At 42.1% G+C, this 20592-nt stretch overlaps 1 protein-coding gene across 1 annotated transcript; it reads left to right on the top strand.

The window, feature by feature from the left end:
• Window positions 1–8990: 8990 nt before the first annotated feature.
• Window positions 8991–19204, top strand: LOC123507440 (low-density lipoprotein receptor-like). Its single transcript, XM_045260314.1, is given in 18 exon segments — window positions 8991–9137; window positions 11351–11451; window positions 11766–11919; window positions 12216–12319; window positions 13120–13248; window positions 13474–13729; window positions 13863–13992; window positions 14135–14138; window positions 14141–14276; window positions 14518–14680; window positions 15027–15167; window positions 15465–15683; window positions 16041–16245; window positions 16535–16687; window positions 16881–17055; window positions 17391–17563; window positions 17792–17983; window positions 18121–19204. Coding segments are annotated over 18 exon segments (2532 nt in total). The 5' UTR covers window positions 8991–9070; the 3' UTR covers window positions 18151–19204.
• The last annotated feature ends 1388 nt before the right edge of the window (window positions 19205–20592 follow it).

Below are 20592 nucleotides of genomic sequence, written 5' to 3'. Positions count from 1 at the left end.
ACAGATGATTAGCGGGGTTTTCAAGAGTGTTTCTCCAGTAATTAATGTAGAAATCTTGTCACTCTGCCTCTAGAACAATAAAAACACTAAAAAAACGCTCTGCTCTTAATGTGACTATTTTCAAGGCCACTGAGATGATTAGCCAGATTTTCAAGTGTGTTTGTCCGGTTAATGTGTAGAAATCTTGTCAATCTGCCTTTAAAACTATAAAAACACCTCAAAAAAAACTCTCTGCTCTCAATACGACTATTTTCCAAGACCACAGATGATTGGCTGAATTTTCAAGTGTTTCTCCAGTAAGTAATTTAGAAATCTTGTCACTCTGCCTCAATAACCGCAAAAACCTTAGAAACTCTCGTCAATTTAAATAAAGCCTTTTGAAATAATGGAGGTGAAGCGCAGAACTTTGAGAATACGAACTTTAGTTAGAGTTGACTGGAGGAAGTGACAGTGTGACTACAGACTACCTTCGCAACCAAGCTAAGAATACCACCTCAATAATCCATACCACATTAACCCCCTGACGTCATTAGAAACAATAACACCTTTGAATTAACTGACACTGCGGTGATCTGGCGTGGCTAGAGAGAGAGAGAGAGAGAGAGAGAGAGAGAGAGAGAGAGCCAGCCTTCCCTTTTCTCCACCTCCCTTCCTTTCTCTCTCTCCCTTCCTTTCTCTCCCTCTCCCTCTCCCTTCTTTACACTGCCACGAAGATAAACAAACAAAAGCACAGATGTACCAAAGGAACCGTGAACCGTAAATGGCTGTTTTAAATTTACCTTCAAACCCTTGAGCTAAAAAATTAATGAATGATGAAGCGGAAGAAAAGAGTTATCGGTGTTATGAAGGGACAGAGAGAGACAGGGAGAGAGGGAGAGGACCCAGACCCCAGGCAACACTTCCGGGATACAAACATAGCCATCCACCCTCCACTTGAGTGATAATGACATGATAGTGAGCCAGTGGTGATGGGGTCATGACAATTGAGGTTCCTGCGTCCCTACACCAACCGCGCCGTAGGTCAGGCCGTGGTGGCGACTCTGGGACGATGGCTGGGAGGTCTGGCTGGGTGAGATGACTGGCTAGGATGGCTGGTTGGAGTGGCTGAGATGGCTGACTGGGATGGCTGATTAGGATGGCTGGGTGTGATGATTGGAATGGCTGATTAAGATGGCTGTGTGGGATGGTGAATGGCTGGCTGGGATGGCTGAGTGAATGGCTGGTTAGGATGACTGGCTGGGTTAATGACTGGCTGGTTTACTGAAAGGATGGTTTGTTTTTGTTAGAGAAAATTTGGGTTCTGTGTAATTTCCTTTATTTCCTTTTCTTTTTTTCTTTTCTTTCCTATTTTTTTTTTTTCTGAATGGCCGATGTTTTGGTCGTGGAAACAATTTAGATTGTTTGTACGTGACTTCCTTTTTTCATTTCTTTTTCTTTTCCCTTTTCTTTACATAACACTCAAAGAACAGGACAATTTTTACTTATTTTTAATTGCAAAAAGGGACCATTTTCTCTATTACCGGTTGATTTGATAGGGAAATTATTTGTTTTTACTAATTTTTCCTTGATTCGTGTTCTTATTCCTCATTATATTTCTTATTCTTGTCTTCCTCCTCTTCATTAATCTCTCATCCTAGTTCGTCTCCCTTTCGTCTATACACTTTATCATAATCTGCTTTTACTGATATTCTTCCCTTGGTTCATATTTTTATTCCTTATTCTGTCTTATTATTATCTTCGTCCCTCTTCCTCCTCTTCATTAATCTCTCATCCTAGTTTGTGTCTCCTTCTCGTCTACACTTTATCATTTTTTCCCCTCCCGCTTTCCACCCAACAAACTGATAACAGACTTAACTTCCGCTGTCTGTCTCTGACTTGGATACTGCAAGACACGAGGAGGAGGAGGAGGAGGAGGAGGCCTAGGGTGCAGGAGGAGGCGTGGAAGAGCCTGTCCCTTGACTACTTGAGAGGAGAAGGGCGTGGCAGTGAAACCATGTGAGATAAAATGGAGCGGGTCTCGTACAAGCGCCCTGGGGTACACCGCCTTGGCGCCACCACCACCTCCTGCGCCCGCCGTCTGATCCTTTTCCAGCCACCGACCCGCGCCTTCCTGTCTAGAGCTGGTGGTTACTAAGGCTCGTATTCTTAAACACTTGTGTGTTTCTCCTCCACTATTTCAAAACACTTTAAATTTACGCTAGTGTTTTTACGGTTTTAGAGGCAGAGTAACATGATTGCTACATTATTAACTGGAGAAACACTTTAAAACCCCACTAATCTCTGTGACCTTGAAAAATAGTTGTATTGAGAGAGCAGAGCGTTTTTTAAGTTATTTTTACTGTTTTAGAGACAGTGATAAGATTTCTACATTATTTACTGAAGTAACGCTTTTGAAAATCCTAATCATCTTTTTTTAAAATGGTCGTAATGAGTGACAAGGTTTCTACATTATTAACTAGGGAAACGCTCTTCAATAGTCGTGGTGAGAGAGAAGAGCGTTTCTGAATAGTGACCTAAAAGTTCTGGTGATGGTCTTGTGTTTAGTTGGTGTTCGTTGTTGTTTTGTTTATCTTTTCTTTGCGTCTATACTTAATTGTGAATGTATATGTATAGTGTACGCTTATCTATTTTATTCTTTCATTTATTCCTTGTTCTCTCGCTTATGTCCATTATTTCTATCTCTTTCCTTCCTTCACTCCATCATTCATTTGTCATTCATTCCATTAGTCTTTCTTCCTATCTTTTCTTTTTTTCATATCTATCATACACAAAACTCGTGGTAAAAATGCGTCCCAGTACTGAAAGGATAACACGATTTTTACGCTTAACATGAGAAATCCTCTTAAAAACCTGGCCATTCATCTCTGTGGCCTTTAAAAAACAGACGTAGTGAGAGAGGGATGCGTTTGAGAATAGGTGTGTGTTTGTAATAGCGAAAAATATAGCGTAATATCTCTCTCTCTCTCTCTCTCTCTCTCTCTCTCTCTCTCTCTCTCTCTCTCTCTCTCTCTCTCTCTCTCTCTTAGACACACATACACACACACACACACTTTTCATGCCACTCTATCTTATATGGCACAATTTTTCCAACATTTTTTACCCACTTCGCCTTACTGACCTTATTAATTTGTTACATAGAGATTATTTACTTTTTTTTTATTCTTGTTGCGTAACTTTGAAAAAAAAATAGCGGAAAAAATTGACCTCATTAATACATACGGGAAAAAAAATATATTAGAAAAAAGGTCATATTTTGTTGAGACAGTTGTAATTGTGGTGGTGGTGGTGGTGGTGGTGGTAGTAGTGGTAGTAGTAGTAGTAGTAGTATAGTGATAGTCGTAGTTAGTAGAGGTAGTAGTGGTAGTAGTAGTTAGAAGTAGTAGTAGTTGTTGTAGTTAGAAGTAGTAGTAGTTGTTGTAGTAGTAGTAGCTGCAGTTGTAGTAGTAGCAGCAGCAGCAGCAGTAGTAGTAGTAGTAGTAGTAGTAGCAGTAGTAGTAGTAGTAGTAGTAGTAGTAGTAGTAGTAGTAGTAGTAGTAGTAGTAGTAGAAGTAGTAGTAGTAGTTGTTGTAGTAGTTAGTAGAAGTAGTAGTAGTAGTTAGTAGTAGTAGCAGCAGTTGTAGTAGTAGCAGCAGTAGTAGTAGCAGCAGTAGTAGTAGTAGTAGTAGTAATTTTTCATTTTCATCCATCCTTCTTTAAATTTATCAATCTGAAATTAATGAGGCTTTTAGAAGACTAATGTAAAAATGAGCATAAATGAAGGGAAAGCGTTCAAGACGTATATATTTTAGTTCAACATCGTCATTTTCATCCTCGTGTATTTTGATCCCCATTGCTCTTCTATTGGTCAATGGCACTGCGTATTATCCGTACTGAATAGAAGTAGTTATTTCCGGTTACTTCGAGGCCAGCGTGACACCTCCTCGTCCTCGTAATCTGCTTAGTCTACGCAGTTCACGGAATATATCGTTGTGTCAATGCGCACTTCCATACACGTTCCAAAAGTGCGCTGCGCAAATAAGTACTCTTGATGTACCCCATTGTGAAGTGTGTGTGTGTGTTGACGCCTCGCCTCGTGTGTTGCGGAAATCCTTGTTATCAGGAGGGTCTTATCACTTGCTGAAAGAGAGAGAGAGAGAGAGGTGTGTGTGGTGTATGTGTGTGAGAATTATAGCCAGGAAGTTTTGCATCTCGCCTCTTCAACTTTTAAAATCCTCTAATTAAACTGATGCGATTTTTTCAAAATTATTAACGATTCTAGTGACACATTAACCTCTTCACTAGCATGACACGTTCTCAAATTCTATTTAGGATACTATTTGGTGATGTTATACAGCTTCAAAAAATTTGTGGGTATCAAAATAGTGAAGACTGGCCATTAATCTCCTGACCACCATAGACCCTTACTAATGTTAATAAAGTATTCTTATCATACCCAAACTCGTGGTAAAAATGCATCCCAGTACTGAAAGGGTAACACGATTTTTACACTTAACATGAGAAACCCTCTTAAAAACCTGGCCATTCATCTCTGTGGCCTTTAAAAAACCGACATGGTGGGAGAGGGATGCGTTTGAGAATAGGTGTGTGTTTGTAATGGTCGTATTCTCTAACACTTCTGTGCTTCATCTCCCCAATTTCAAAAGGCTCTATCTAAGCTTACACGAGTTTTTGAGGTAGAGTGACAAGATTTCTACACTCTTAACTGGAGAAACCCTCTTGAAAACCTCGCTAATTATCTCTGTGGCCTTGGGAAATAGTCGTGGTGAGAGCAAAGCGTTTGTGAATACTCGTAATCTTTCTCTTTCTCTCTCTCTCTCTCTCTCTCTCTCTCTCTCTCTCTCTCTCTCTCTCTCTCTCTCTTGACGAGGGGAATGAGTTCTGATTACTTTCACCTAAAAATTCCACACAAGGAGAGCCTGAGGGATTCTTAAATGCGCTTCTGTCCTTGCCAATTGTCCTCTTGTCCTTCTTGGCTGTGTTATGGTTCCTCCCTCCTTCCTTCACTTTTTTTTTTACCTCTTTCCTTTGTCATTTTTTTTCTTGGTCGTGTTACTTATGCTTTTCTTTCTTATTAATAGATAGATAGTTATGTAGATAGGTATAGAGAAACAAGTAGATAAATTGAGAGAGAGAGAGAGAGAGAGAGAGAGAGAGAGAGAGAGCGACCCATTCACCGCGGCGTCTCAATTCTGACAGTCTGGGCTCATTTGTTGCATCATCTTTTCTTCGTCGCACCTGCTCCCTCTCTCCTTCCCTCCCTCCCTCCCTTCCTCCCTCCCTCCCTCCTTGCCTCCCTCCTTCCCTCCCTCCTTCCCTCCCTCTTTCTCTCCCTCCCTTCCTTCCTCCTCCTCTCCTCTCCCTCTCTTCTCTCCCTCTTTCCTCTCTTCGTGCTTTCCTACCGTTCAAATTGCGTCAAGGGTGTGGGTGACCGCTGAGAGAGAGAGAGAGAGAGAGAGAGAGAGAGAGAGGGAGAGGTCACGGTCATTCATTCACCTCGTGTCATTCACCCTTAAAAGTGGTCAGTGATCACAATATATCCTTTACTGCGTCTATCACACACACACACACACACACACACACACACACGCCGTACCCTGCTCTTTCACTTCGCTTATTCGTTCAGTGACCTCTACCTTCCTTTGATGTGATTCTAAAAATGTACACAACACTTCACTTCACTTCAAATTGCCTTCTTTCCTTTCTTTCCTCGCTTCTTGTCAAAACCTTTACAAATTACAAAGGTCTAAGTAATTTAAGTTACGTGATTATTTTTTTCCTTTACTCTTTTTTAATTTCAGTTTTCGTATTTGTCCTTCCATTTTTCATACGTTTATTTGGTCACTTTTTTTAGGAAGTAGGAAAATAAGAGAAACGAAAACGGGAGAGAGAGAGAGAGAGAGAGAGAGAGAGAGAGAGAGAGAGAGAGAGAGAGAGAGAGAGAGATAAAATAAAACGACAGCCCGTGAGGAAGACAAAAGAGAAAGCAACGAGACAAAAGAAGAGAAGATGAGTAAAGTAAGAAATAAGGAAATGGAGAAGGAAGAGGTGAGAAAAGTGACGAGGAACGAAAGCAAGGAGGAGAAAGAAGACTGCGATGGGCGAGGTTATAAAGGTTGGTATGTACGTCCTCCATTTTGGCATTCACGTCGTCATGGCAACGCAGTAGAAATTCCCAAACATGCTATCTTGAAACACCCTTTGTCACACCTCATGCTTTCAAAATACGAGTTTTTAAGGGTGTTTTAATGGCTCTAATGGCAGATTATTAAAACTTGTGCATCAATCCCTTCAGTACTGGGATACATTTTTTTTTTTACCTCGAGTTTTGGGTACGATTAGACCATTCTATTAACATTAGGAAAGGTCTATGGGAGTTAGAATATTAATGGTCCACAATCGTCACTATTTTAATTTTCTACATAGTTTCTAAAGCTGTATAAAATCACCTAATAGTAAGCAAAGTGAATATAGAAACCCTTTGTAGAAGTCTCACAGAGGGCGTGTTACCTGCCCAGTTGAGCCCGCGTCCCGGTAGCTTGCAGGTAGCTGGACAGGTGGGCAGGCAGGTAGATCAGAAAGTACCTTGTATCTTGTAGACCTCGTAACTTGTAACTCGGGCACCATTTGTTGTGTTTTGGGTGTTTTGAAGGTGAAAGTTCTCGCCAGTGGAGAAAAGAGTGAAGAAAGACGTTAAGGCAAACACAGACAGACAGACACACAGACAGACACATACAGACTTTAGGCAGACACACACAGACAGACTTTAGGCAGACACAGACTGACACACACAGACAGACAGACACAGACAGACTTTAGGCAGACACAGACAGACACAGACAGACACAGACAGACACACAGACAGACTTTAGGCAGACACAGACAGACACAGACAGACACAGACAGACAGACACAGACAGACACAGACAGACTTTAGGCAGACACACACAGACACAGACACACACAGACACAGACACACAGATACGGAGACAGACACACACAGGCAGATACAGACAGACAGACAGAAAGACTGACAGACAGACACAGACACGGACACAGACAAACACAGGCATACACAGACAGACAGACAGACAGAGACACACACAGACACAGACACACACAAACACAGGCAGACACAGACAGACAGAGACACACACAGACAGACACAGAGACAGACACAGACACAGACAGACAGACAGACACAGACAGACACACAGACAGACTTAAGACACACACAGAACACAGACAGATGCACAGACACACAGACACACAGACAGACTTTAGACAGACAGACACAGACAGACAGACAGACACACAGACTTTAGACAGACACAGACACAGACAGACACAGACAGACTTTAGGCAGACACACAGACAGACAGACACACAGACTTTAGGCAGACACAGACACAGACAGACACACAGACAGACTTTAGGCAGACACAGACACAGACTTTAGGCAGACACACAGACAGACACACAGACAGACACAGACACAGACAGACACACAGACAGACAGACAGACAGACACAGACAAACACAGACACAGACAAACACAGACACAGACAGACTTTAGGCAGACAGACACAGACAGACACACAGACAGACTTTAGGCAGACAGACAGACAGACACACAGACAGACTTTAGGCAGAGACAGACAGACAGACAGACTTTAGGCAGACAGACAGACAGACACACACATACAGACTTTAGGCAGACAGACAGACACACAAACACAGACAGACACACATACAGACTTTAGGCAGACAGACAGACACACAAACACAGACAGACACACACAGACTTTAGGCAGACAGACACAGACAGACACACAGACACAGACAGACAGACTTTAGGCAGACACAGACAGACAGACAGACACTGAGGATAGATACTAAAAGACACACAAAACGATAAACAAAACAGCAAGCATCAGACAGACAGACAGACAGACAGACAGACACAGACAAATACTTATTGAGAAGGTACAATTCTAATACTCTTCCACACAACTCGATAAAAAAAAAATAAGAAAATTAAAATATATCTTTTTCTTTCTTGTATTTCCTTTTTCCCAGTAATATTTTTTTTCCCTTTGAATATATAGTTCTATTTATTTATTTTTTTCTTTTCTTTAAATGTATCGACTATTTATTTTTCTCAGTAATTTTTCCCCCTTTCTTTAATATATCGTTTTTATTTTTTTTTTTTTTTTTTTCATGTACTTAGTGATGTTTCCCCTTCCTTATTTAAATATATCGGTTTTTTTCTTTGTGATGTTTTTCCTTTCTTTAATTCTATCGAATTTATTACTTTTTCTCGTGTGATATTTTGTTTAATTTTTCCTCCTATAGTGTTTATCGTCCGTTTCTTCATATTTTTTTTTTTTGTGTGTGTGTGTTTTCCTCCTCTTTCCTTAAATATGTTTATTTTCTAATTTCCTCATGTAATGTTTGTTTTTACTTTTTCCCTCAAGCAGTGAGTGTTTTTTTTTTTTACTTTTTTCCCTCAGTGATGTCTTTCCCCTCTACTCGGTTTTCTTCGCATTAGCATACAACCTCCCCTCCTTCCTCCCCCTCTGAGCTGGAGTTCCCATTCACGAGTCGTATTTTGGTGGCGATAAGACGAGTGGCGTTATATTTTCAACGCACTCTGCTTCGCACTGACCAGAGTAATGACGCAATAATGCTGTCCTTTGGGTTCATGGCACTAAGGTTACTGTTTCTCATCTCTCCATCCTTCCTTCTCACTTATAATTCCTTCCTTTTTCCTTATAAAGCTCACGAAACTTAGTCTATTTTTAGGTACCCTCGGAAAAGTACCGTGTGTGTGTGTGTGTGTGTGTGTGTGTGTGTGTGTGTGTGTGTGTGTGTGTGTGTGTTTGTGTGTGTTTGTGTATATGCACCGAGATATTGAAAACGTACTAAGCAATTTGAAAAGCGCGCAAGGAGAGGTCATGAGCGAAGCCGCCGAGTGCCTAGGGTGCCTATATAAGCGGGCGGAGCGAGTCTGGTGGATCAGTGGTAGCGAGGCAGCAGTGGAAGCAAGCAGTGAGCGAGTGAGTGTAGCAACATGGCGGCGAAAGACTGCGTGAGCTCGGCGTTAATTCTCAGTGCCCTTGTGGTGGTTGTGGCTGGCAGTAAGTTGATGAGGAACCTTTATTTACTTAGTGCTCATGTTCTGCCACTTATTCTTCTGCTGTCTTTCATGAACCCAACTTACACACTGTTGTCATTCTTGTTCGCTCTTATGTTTATTTACTTTGTGCTTCGGAACTAAAATTTGTGCTATTGGTATTCTTATTAGTTTTTTCATCCTGTGTTCTGCTGTCATTCTCAACCCCTTCAGTACCATGACGTGTTTTCATGTTTATTCTACTTACTCTGGCGATTTTCTACAACTACTGAAAGTTGTTTGGAGGTTTAAATAGTGAAGACTCTGTGTATTAATCTTTCGACCTCCATGGACCCTTCCTAATGTAAATAAAATCGTCTAATCACAACTGAACTAATGGTGAAAATGCGTCCTAGTACTGAAGAGGTTTTATAATGGCATTCTTTGTCTTCCACTGTCATCTACATAATGGTAACTTCCATTTTTCTTTCTCTTATCTTCTCTCTTTTCACTTTCTCAGGTCTCACTCTTATTGTCTTGTCTTTAATTCCACATAGTACATTTTGATCCCATAAATATATCATAAGTATCCTTACAATGTCGCATTTTACTGTCACAGGCATTAGTGTTTCTTATAGGTTATGATTTCCTTTCACCGCTGCCCTTATCTCATGTGTTTTTCGTTCTATCCGTTTCCACTAAGATAAGAACGCCTTCCTGTGAATAGCGTTTGGAGTACATTATTTTTTTTTTTTTTCCTTTTGTGCAATACAGAGTTGAACTTCATAGATGGAAGAATTTAGTGACTTATCTCCTAGAATAATTTGACGATAGCTGATAGAATTAACAGAAAAAATTACCGATTTCCGCCACTGGTGAGCTAATGAACAAGAAGTAAGAAGTACATTAAATAGTAACTGCATTATACATTGAGCATAACGTCCTATTATCAATGAATATCCAGTTAGTAATGCTTGTCAAATAAACTATCGGAAACTAATCATCTCTTCCTCTCGCTTCTCATTCTGTAAGTAATTATTGCGTCTATACATCTTTTATAAACCATCGATCCTTTTTACTCGGAACTTCATCACATGTATTAATTTTAGCCTTCGATTCTCTTCTACAAAGTTCCAGTGGCGCTTCTAATGCATCGATCCTTCTATTCAGAGTTTCGACACTAGGTCAATGAATCACTAAGCCAAGTTCCGATACTGCACGATCATTCTAAAACTTTTCTGAACCGCCAAACGACTTCCAAAAGATCATAGTTGAAGTGACGCAGGTTTTCAAGGATGTTTTCACGGTTATAGTGACAGATGAACAAAATTTTCATGTCATTAACCACTTCAGTACCATGACACGTTTCTATATTCATTCTGCTTACTGTTTGGTGATTTTATACAGCTTCAGAAACTCGGGGGGATTAAAATAGTGAAGACTCTAGCCATTAACCTTTTGACCTCCATATACCCTTCCTAATGTTAATAGAATAGTCTAGTTACACAGATCTTAGGTGAAAATTGTCCCAGTAATGAATGGGTTAATAGGGGAAACACACTTGAGAACCCGGCGAATCATCTCAGTGGTCTTTGAAAATAGTCACGGTGAAAGAGGGAAGTGTTTCAATATTTGGACCTTAGTGAGAGTGATAGCTACAGTGGCTTAAAGTTGAATTCATTAAGCTTATTTCACACACGTTTATAGAGTTACTCGTTTATAGATAAGTAAATATGCATCATTTCCATTTGTATTCCAGTCTGATAGTTTGAATTCTTAGCTTCATCTCGGGTAACCATTTTCTCTCGGTGTTAACTCCTTCAGTACTGAGATGCATTTCTACCATGAGTTTTGGGCATGATTAGACCATTTTATTGATACTAGGAAGGGTTTATGGAAGTCAAAAATTAATGTCTAAAGTCTTCACCATTTTAATCCCCACACAAGTTGCTGAATCTGTGAAAAACATCAAACCGTAAGCAGAATGAATATAGAAACAGTACTGAGATGCATTTTGGACATTAGACTATTTTATTGACACTAGGAAGGGTTTATGGAAGTCAAAAATTAATGTCTAGTGTCTTCGCCATTTTAATCCCCACACAAGTTGCTGAATCTGTAAAAAAAAAAACATCTAATCGTAAGCAGAATATAGAAACGTGCTAGAGTACTGAAGAGGTTAAGAGGCAACTAATCCAAACTCACGTCTTGTAATACCACGATGCCTTCCTTCCACAGTCTGTCGTGATCATGAGTTCCTCTGTGACGGAAACCGATGCCTGCCCAAAAGGTGGATATGTGACGGAGACCCAGATTGTGAAGACGGCAAAGACGAGAAGGAGAGAGAGAGAGAGAGAGAGAGAGAGAGAGAGAGAGACTAAACACTTTTTTCTACTTTTTTTCTGAGCCATCCTATCTCCATTTAACAGCGCTCTCTCTCTCTCTCTCTCTCTCTCTCTCTCTCTCTCTAAGACGCATCATTCTTCTCTTCTCTCTAATATCTATCCATTTACCTATTTTCCGAGGTATCATTTTTACTTTTACCTTTTTTTCCTCCTTCATTACTCCCATCCTACCATAACTTGCTTCTCTACTCCTATTTATCTATACGACTCATTATTCCTACATCTCAGACACCTTTCATCTTCCCCAGGCCGAGAACTGTGATAGTGCAAAGCGTCAACATGCCAGGGAGTGTGTGGCTGACGAGTTTACCTGCAACAGCTCTCACTGCATCCCCAGCAACTGGAAATGTGACGGACACGATGACTGTGGCGATGGATCGGACGAGGTGGCGGAAATTTGTGGTGGGTTTCGATAGCGTTGTTGTTGCTGCTGATGCGTCTCTCTCTCTCTCTCTCTCTCTCTCTCTCTCTCTCTCTCTGTAAACATTTCAAAACCTATGTAAATATCACTAGTACTATTTTTAAAAGCCACAGAGAGGTTAATATCACAAAAACCTTGTTAATCTGTCACTAGAATCCTGAAAACCCCTTTAAGACTAGCATTATAGAGCCTTTGAAAAGTATTGCAGAGGTTTGAGAATACAGCACCACGTAAGATAAATGAACTCTGCTTTGGTGTTGTGTTCTTTCCTCTACAGCCACGTGTGCGGCGGGGGAGTTTAAGTGTGTGAGTGACGGCCAGTGTGTGTCTGGAGACTACGTGTGTAACAAGATGGAGGACTGTGAAGACGGCTCAGATGAGGTGAGTGTTTGACCCGTATTCAGAAACTCTTGCTCTCTCACCACGACTATTTTTAAAGGTCACAGAATTAATCAAGCGGCTTCTCAAGAGTGTTTCGTCTATAAGTAATGCAGATGTAGTGTTAATCTCTCACTTGATCAGTAGAAACATCTTTAAGAATCCGTGTGCTTTCCAGTAAAGTGTCTTAAAAGTAGTGACGTTCGGCGTATAACTGTCTATAAGAACATGGCCCTTTAAGTCGTCGTCTGTAAATAACTCCTGTACTTCAATGGCATATGTGCATTATATCATGATAGTTTGATAGATCCTTTGTTTTGTGGAAGTCCGTACCTCTTTCTCTTTTTACACTGAGCTAGGACAACAAAAGAAAGAATAAGAAAGAAATATGCCAGAAGGATTACCTAAATTCGGAGGATAAGTGTCTTGAAACCTTCCCTCCTAAAAGAGTACTATTATATACTACAATACTGGGACACATTTTTACTTGAGATTTCTGTGCAATTAGACCATCTTATTGACATTAGGAAAGGTCTGTGGAGGTCAGAAGATTAACGGCCGCAGTCTTCACTATTTTAATCCCTCCACACGAGTTTCTGAAGCTGTACAAGATCAGTAAATAATCAAATAGTAAGCGGAATGAATATGGAAACGCGTCATGGTACTGAAGGGGTTAATACTCGGAACACTTACAGACGTGACAAAGATGCAGTGAGCGACGGAAAGCTAATATGATATGTTTTAGAGGAAGTCAGTTTTGTATTGAATGAACTGAATTACCATGTATTTTATTGTCTTTCCAGGCAAACTGCCCAGAAGAGAACACCGAGGCACCTTCCCCCGACCACTTCTACTGTGACAACGGGCGCCGCATCCCTTACCGCTGGAAGTGTGACGGGAGTGACGACTGCATGGACGGATCAGACGAAAGGGTAAGGGATTGCCGGAGAATTTGTGTTCGTGTGCGCTCTCTCTCTCTCTCTCTCTCTCTCTCTCTCTCTCTCTCTCTCTCTCAAGACGTTAAATAAATCCTTTCGTCTCATCAACCGCAATTTCACCGTGTTCATTTCACCCGTCTTATAAAACCAACTTCAAATTAGTCACTCAATTCTTCATCTTTTCCATTCTTACTGACTTATCCCCATTTTTCCCCTCAGTTCTGCAGTGGGACTCAAACCGGTACTCTACCCCCGCTGTGCATGGCTGGGGAGGTGCAGTGCGGCCTCACCTGTATCCTGGAGAAGTGGGTGTGTGACGGTAAGGCGGACTGCGAGGATGGCACGGATGAGAAAAACTGCCCCGCCCAGTGTCCTGAGGGTCAGTTCAAGTGCGCTAATGCAGGATGTGTGCCAGCTGAGAGGAGGTGTGATGGCACCGTGCAGTGCATGGACAGCTCAGATGAACAGGATTGTGGTAAGTTACAGCTAAGGTTTCTCTTAAAACATCATCCAACACATCTAAATTTACCTCAACATTCTGTAATCCATGAATAATAGTGCTGTTACAATACATAGCCAGCATCTCACACACAATGCAATACTGGCAGACATGCAGACGACCCCCACATCGAAGAGCAACAACACTTGTGCCTCAGACAGTCAGTTCTCCTGCGGGGGTGGCAACTGCATCCGAAGCAGCGCATGTGTGACGGCATCAATGATTGCAGTAACGGAGAGGTAAGGGGAAGACCTTGTTGTCATTCTGGCACGCAAAGCTTAATTCATTGTTTCATGTAAAAGTTGCAGGTTTTCTTACATTGTATACAGTATACAAAATCACAACCTGACAGTAGTGAAGCAAATGCCTTCCTTGTGGCAGGACGAGTTGGTGCAGCTGTGTGGCATTGACGAGTGCCGGGAGAAGAATGGCGGGTGTGAGCACCTCTGCGTCAACACTCGAGAGTCGTACTACTGCCAGTGCCGGCCGGGATACAGACTCGTCAGGAAGTTCAACTGTGAAGGTGAGGACTGGACTGTCACTGTCACTCTACATTCTGTCTTCCCCAATTTCTCAGCCCTTCATCTCGACATTTAACAGCTATATGAATTTTATTAGTACTGATCAAATTATTGTTGTTTTTCCTTAACCTATCGCTGAATGTGTGTTCCTGAAGAAAGTGTAATTGTTTCCTTAGCTCCTCTTTCTTAACCTCTCTCCTTAGCTCTAATAAGTCTGTTTCTGAGAGTAATTCTCCACCACAGACATTGACGAGTGCGTGGAGTCGCCCGGATCCTGCTCCCAGAAGTGCACTAACACCATTGGTGGCTTCCATTGTTCGTGTCAGCCTGGCTACCGTCGTGACCCTTCCAACTACACACGCTGCAAGGCTGATTCTGGCGATCCCTACCTTATCTTCTCCCACAGGTAATGCAATGAACATGAAGCAAGGACGGGAGCCTTTTTTGGGATATTATGGGACATTCTTAAACACTGCTAGTTTCTACTTCATATTCTCCCACAGATAATGCTAGTCCTAAACAGCAAGCAAGAAAGGAAGTCTTTAGATATTCTTGAGATGTTCTTATATACTCTGTTGTCTTGTCTTAGCTATGTGTACTTTTAACGGTTTTGATGAAAAGATTTCTTTCCCATTTGCTTCAGTTGTACCTTCCAACTTGCTTTCGTTTAGTTTAATCCGAAAAGAGAGAGGAAGAGAGCTAGTCAATACATTTACACCTGCACTCTCGCTAATCATTGTGGTCTGCTGCAGCTACGACATTCGCATCCTGAGACTGAAGGACGGAGAGCTGACCACCCTCGTCAAGGATGCTAGGAGAGCCACTGCCTTCGACTTTCAGTACAAAACCAACCACATCATTTGGTGCGACAACAAGGACAAGAAAATAAAGAGGTGAGTCAAGAGGGGCTGAAACGAAGATTAAAAGTTTGTCTTGAAATTGAACAGAACATACTTAGGCTGCAGTGTTGCTAGTCATGCAGTGCAGCAACAAACACAAGAGGTGACCAGGTGGGGAGTACATGGCGCGCCACAAAGAAGGAAAGAATAGAAGGGAGGGTTTTTGTCATTTAGTGCCACAATATAAAGGATTCAGAGGAGGTGACAATTGAAATTGATCTCTATATATTTAGATTACAGTGTTACTAGAGTACAGCACATTTTCTACCCCCGACCCTTCACCACACACAGAGCCCACATGAGCACCCCAGAGACTCCTGAAGTGCTCGTGGAGAAGGACCAGATGACAGTGGATGGTCTTGCAGTCGACTGGATCCATGGAAACATTTACTACACAGACATCTCGGCAAACAAGATTCAGATGATTTCCTGGGACAGCAGCTGGACCCGCACCATTGTCGCTGATGAACTGGATCTTCCCCGCGCCATTGCTGTGAATCCCGTTGATGGGTGAGTCATTTGGTGTCCCATCAGACCCACAAACTCTTAAATTGAATGGCTTAACTCCTTTTACTACTATGCCTATGTTACCCAAAATTTTCATTCTTTCTTCCAGTTCTGATTATATTACCTGAAGTTTTTGCTTCTTAAATTTCATGTTACTTTGTTTTCGTTAGTGAGGTTCAATAATGGAATAAGTTTTGTGTCCTTCTTGCAGCCTGAGGTAGATACATGATAGTGTAGACTAATTGCCTTGTAATGCTATTGTATTTCCTCTTAGTATGTTTATATTAGATAAGTTTTTCACTTCCATGAGCTAAATACACGATGGACAATGAGCTGACCACCTTATTTCTCTTTTCCAAGGTATGTGTACTGGACTGACTGGGGAAATGCACCCAAGATTGAACGCTCCGGTCTGGATGGCACTGATAGGACCCCTCTCATCACTGCTCCCGAAGTGCACTGGCCCAACGGCATCACTGTGGACTACACCAACCAGAAGCTGTACTGGTGTGACGGTTACCTCAACAAGATTAAGATGTCTAACATGGATGGATCGGGAGTCGAGGTAATGCTTTGTTAGTTTTGTCTTTAATGGATAGATTGGGAGATTAAATAATGTCCTGTCAGTGTTATAAGAAAGAAAAAGATATATCGAAATGCTAGTCACCAAAGAGAATAGGCAAATAGATGATCAAAGTTGCATTACAAGTTTCTGAAAACCTCCCTTTTGAGAGAATTGAAATTGATACTCAGAAATGTGTAAAATACCTTGTGAAGGAGACCAGCACTACCTCACAACACTCCCTCATAGCACATACTCACATCACACCCTAAGAGCACCTCTCCATCCCCAGACTGTGCTGTACTCGTCTGAGGTGCTGCGTCTGCCCTACTCTGTATCGGTGTTTGAGGACAGACTGTACTGGGTGGACTGGTCTGAGATTGGACTCTTCAGCGCTGACAAGTTCAATGGAGATAACATTCAGCACGTGTCTGCCGGCCACCTGGTGAGTCATGTAGTTAGAGATGGTTCTGATGGCTTTTTTTTTAGATTCATAAAGCACAATATTCATAAAGATTTATGATTTATACTAACATGACTCAAGAAAGCAGCATTACCTTTAGTCATGGGAGTTTGTCTGTTTCTTTTATTGCTTAAGAACTTTTGTTTTTGTTCTGGTAACCTCTGCCTCTTTGCAGCTGGAGGCTCCTCGAGTCGTGCACGTCTACCACCAGTACCGCCAGCCCCCGACGGAGAACGTGTGTGAGGGCCACGAGTGCGCCCACTTCTGCGTCCGCACCTCTCAGGGACAACCCATGTGCATCTGTGCCGACGGTTTCTCAGTCTCCCATGACGGAATCACTTGTATTAACGGTAAGCAAGCACACACACACACACACACACACACACACACACACACACACACACACACACACACACACACACACACACACACACACACACACACACACACACACACACACACACACACACACACACACACACACACACACACACACACACACACACACACACTTGCCCAGATTGGTAGTGTCATGAAGTGTGGTGAGTGTAACGTGTGTAACTTGAATGGTAACTCGTACATGAGTGTCATAAGCTCTTTCTTTGTTCCTACATTCTATACCTCAGCACAAGGATAAATAAACAATCTATAGGCACACGTCACCACAAAAGCTCATTATTTGCAGATACCATTGTTATCGTGTCCCCTGACCGTAATAACGAGGATGAAGGGATGGTGAAAGCAGCAGTGTTCGGTCCGCCCGGCGGCAGCAACGGTGGGGAGAAGACGGTCATTGAAGCTGGCATGGTGCTGGGTGTTGTGCTGGGCTCCCTCGTGGTTCTTGGCCTAGCTGTTGGGGTAAGTCAACTAGTCTTTCACTCCTTTATGCTGTGGGGTCTTGCTGTGGATGTGTTGTGGCTGTGCTGTGGCAAAGATGGCGTAATTAAGTTGTGCATGAGATTCTACCAAACTTTACACACTTCTAAATTGTTCTTGACACACTGAGAATATTCCAATACTGTATAGTCAGCCAACTCGTACTTCATATGGTTTTTTCATCGCACCTGCAACATTTTCACTCTACAGATGTTTGTCGGGTTCGTGAAGATGCGTCGACGTGTTATCATCCACACTCGCTTCCCCAACCCAGTGTACCACAAGACAACAGGCATTGAGGAGGACGGGAGCGGCTACACCATTGAACAGGACGGCATTATATTCGTCCCACAGGAGTATGACTACAGCGAAGCCCAGAATAAAGTGTTGATTGACCATGATGTGAGTATTGTGGATTGCATATTACACTTTTACCTCTACGTGTCTCATTTTAAAAGGTTTTGAACTCTTTCCTGCTATTGTTTTCGGGACTTCTTTCTATTAAAGCAATTTCAATGCTATTCTATCTTTTGTTCCAGGATTCAGTGCTACTAACACCCAAAAAGTGAGGGAAGTGTTTGTTTGGAGTGAGCGCACAAGACTTACAACAGAGACCAGACTGCTACTGCCGGTGTAGCCAAAGGAACAGGAGGAGGAGGAGGAGAAGGATGAAGAAGAGGGAGATTCTTGAAGACGTACCAAAGAAGTTTTGAAGGTTGGCCACAAATCTTCATCACTGGTGTAGTGTATTTCATAGACCATTTGTAGATTGCGTGGATAAGTTTGTAGATTTTGTAAACAGAGTTGTAGATGTGTAGTGGGTAAGGTTTTTTGCAATGCCTTATTTATACCAGCAGAAAACAGTGATATGTAGAAGTTATGCATAGCATTGTGATAGGAATGTACAGTGTACATATGTATATAGTATTTAAAAGAGGAGAGTGTAGACCAAGAGAGGAAAGTAACCTCTTGGGACACGAGTCCTCTGCTCATCACTCATCATTCCTGTCACCCATCATGATCGTTTATGCCTTAAGGACCAAATGACCAACGTGTTCACTCCATGCTGGAATTCACCATGGAGAAACACGTAATGAAGATAACGTTCCTTACTAAGAGACGCCATCTTCTTTGTGAGCATGCTGCCAGTCAGACATGAACCGTTCAACGCGGTGAATGACACATGTCTTGCTGCCAGGCCATGACAGTAGATTAGTACCAAGTAGTTGTTGTTAAGGGTGGTAGTAGTGGTGGAGTGCTTCTCACCCTATTGCAAGGTGTGATGTAGATGTAGCTCTGTCTGACTGAAACAAGTAGTGATCACAAGAACCTGTTCCTTCTTGTGTGTCTCAAAGATAGACCACAAAGGTGTGTCTTTTGTTTTCTGTTGTGAAGCACAAAGGTATTGTTACGTGTTTCCGAAGATGATGTTTTGTGAGTCTTTCAATGCAATACTTACTTGGTTTAAGTTTCTGGCCAATGTCTTATCACATGCTGTAGATTTTTGTTATTTATATTTATTTTTTATACCTAGTGATAAGACGATATCTTGTGAATGATACTCCTATATATTTCTAATGGCAACACAATATATCTCTTGATATAATAAAATGCATAATATATCGATCTGTTTTCATATCAGTTGAAAGAGATGCACAACAACATCTGGTTTACAAGAAGTGAAATTAGTAAACAATTTCTTGCATGGCACCACAGAAACTGAGATGATATAATGCCACAATATAGCTGCATGGAAATGCATGCCAGTGTGGTGGTGTGTCTGCTTTCCTCACCATCCGCTATCGCCGTCATCTCTTTCCCCTGGCATTTTTCCAGGAGAGAGATGATGTGAGGAGGAAGAATAGAGAATGAAACAGAGAGGAGAGAACATAGGGAGGGAAATCATACGGTACCGTGTAGATAAATGCATGCATGTGTGAATTACTTGTAGCCAGCATTATTAGGGATATATTGGAAATTAGCGGTTAAGGTAGATAGCGTTACCTAATAAGCTGAAATAGACTCGTAAGGACATTACCTGGCAGGTGCGACAGCACAGGAGGCGTGGTTTGTGGGGCACTGTGTGGCACCGATGAGGACAGAGGACTAGGGAGTGTAGCGAGAGACCTCGAGGGAACAAGTCGTACTCTGGTGACCAGTCAGAGTGAACGAGAAACAGAGACAGTGAAGTGCCTGACGAACTAACAAAGTGTTACCCGTACTGTGTTGCCGCCCCCTGCCCCGTCTGTGCCGCCGCCACCTGTTCCCGGTGACTCGTGTATAGTTGCTGTAATATAGAGAAATAAGGAAGAAGTGTTTCCTTCTTCCCACTGTGTGACTGAGCTGAGTGAGTGGGTGCTATAGCAGCAGACAGCCAGGCCTGAGAAAGCGATCTGCCCGCCTCTCCACCCCAGCCGCGCCGCGCCACCCAGGTAAAGTCCTTCTCCCCCGACACACACGCCCCGAATCCCGAGAAGATTGTGAGGCGTCCCCTCCCTGAAGAAGCATGGTGTTGTGTGTTAGTTTTGAGTGTTTTAAGTGGTTTGCATGTGTCGGGTGCATATGGGGTGTGTTGGTATTGGTGTATACAGTGTGTTTCTAGTGAGTTGTAAGTGTTTTTGTTGGTATTTTGAGGTGTTGCATGGTGGCAGTTTCCAGGGTGACGAGACATAGCTAGTTTCAATAATTCCAAATTCTTCGCCGATGTAACAGGTTCGACAGTGTTCCAAACTGATGTGGACATTAAACTGAACACTTGTTTAAGTATTTTGAAAGCACGACTGAGTGTCGGTGAGCGATAATTTGAGTGATATTTGAATTGGTAGGTTTGTGTGTGGGTAGGATGAATTCACAGTACGTAAGCAGGATACCATTAAGATGAAAATAATGACAAATATTTAATGTGATTCGCATTATACATTAAGGTGAATGATATTAGGTGATTTTTCTCATTGTAGGCTACATTGGCGTGAACTGTTGTGTTGGTATGGGAGTGTTATGTTATGTCGGTT

The sequence above is a fragment of the Portunus trituberculatus genome, chromosome 22 (assembly GCF_017591435.1).
Source record: "Portunus trituberculatus isolate SZX2019 chromosome 22, ASM1759143v1, whole genome shotgun sequence".
In the NCBI taxonomy this organism is placed as follows: Eukaryota; Metazoa; Arthropoda; class Malacostraca; order Decapoda; family Portunidae; genus Portunus; species Portunus trituberculatus.
Note: the sequence above shows the minus strand (reverse complement) of the source record. Positions and strands in the feature narration are given on the sequence as shown.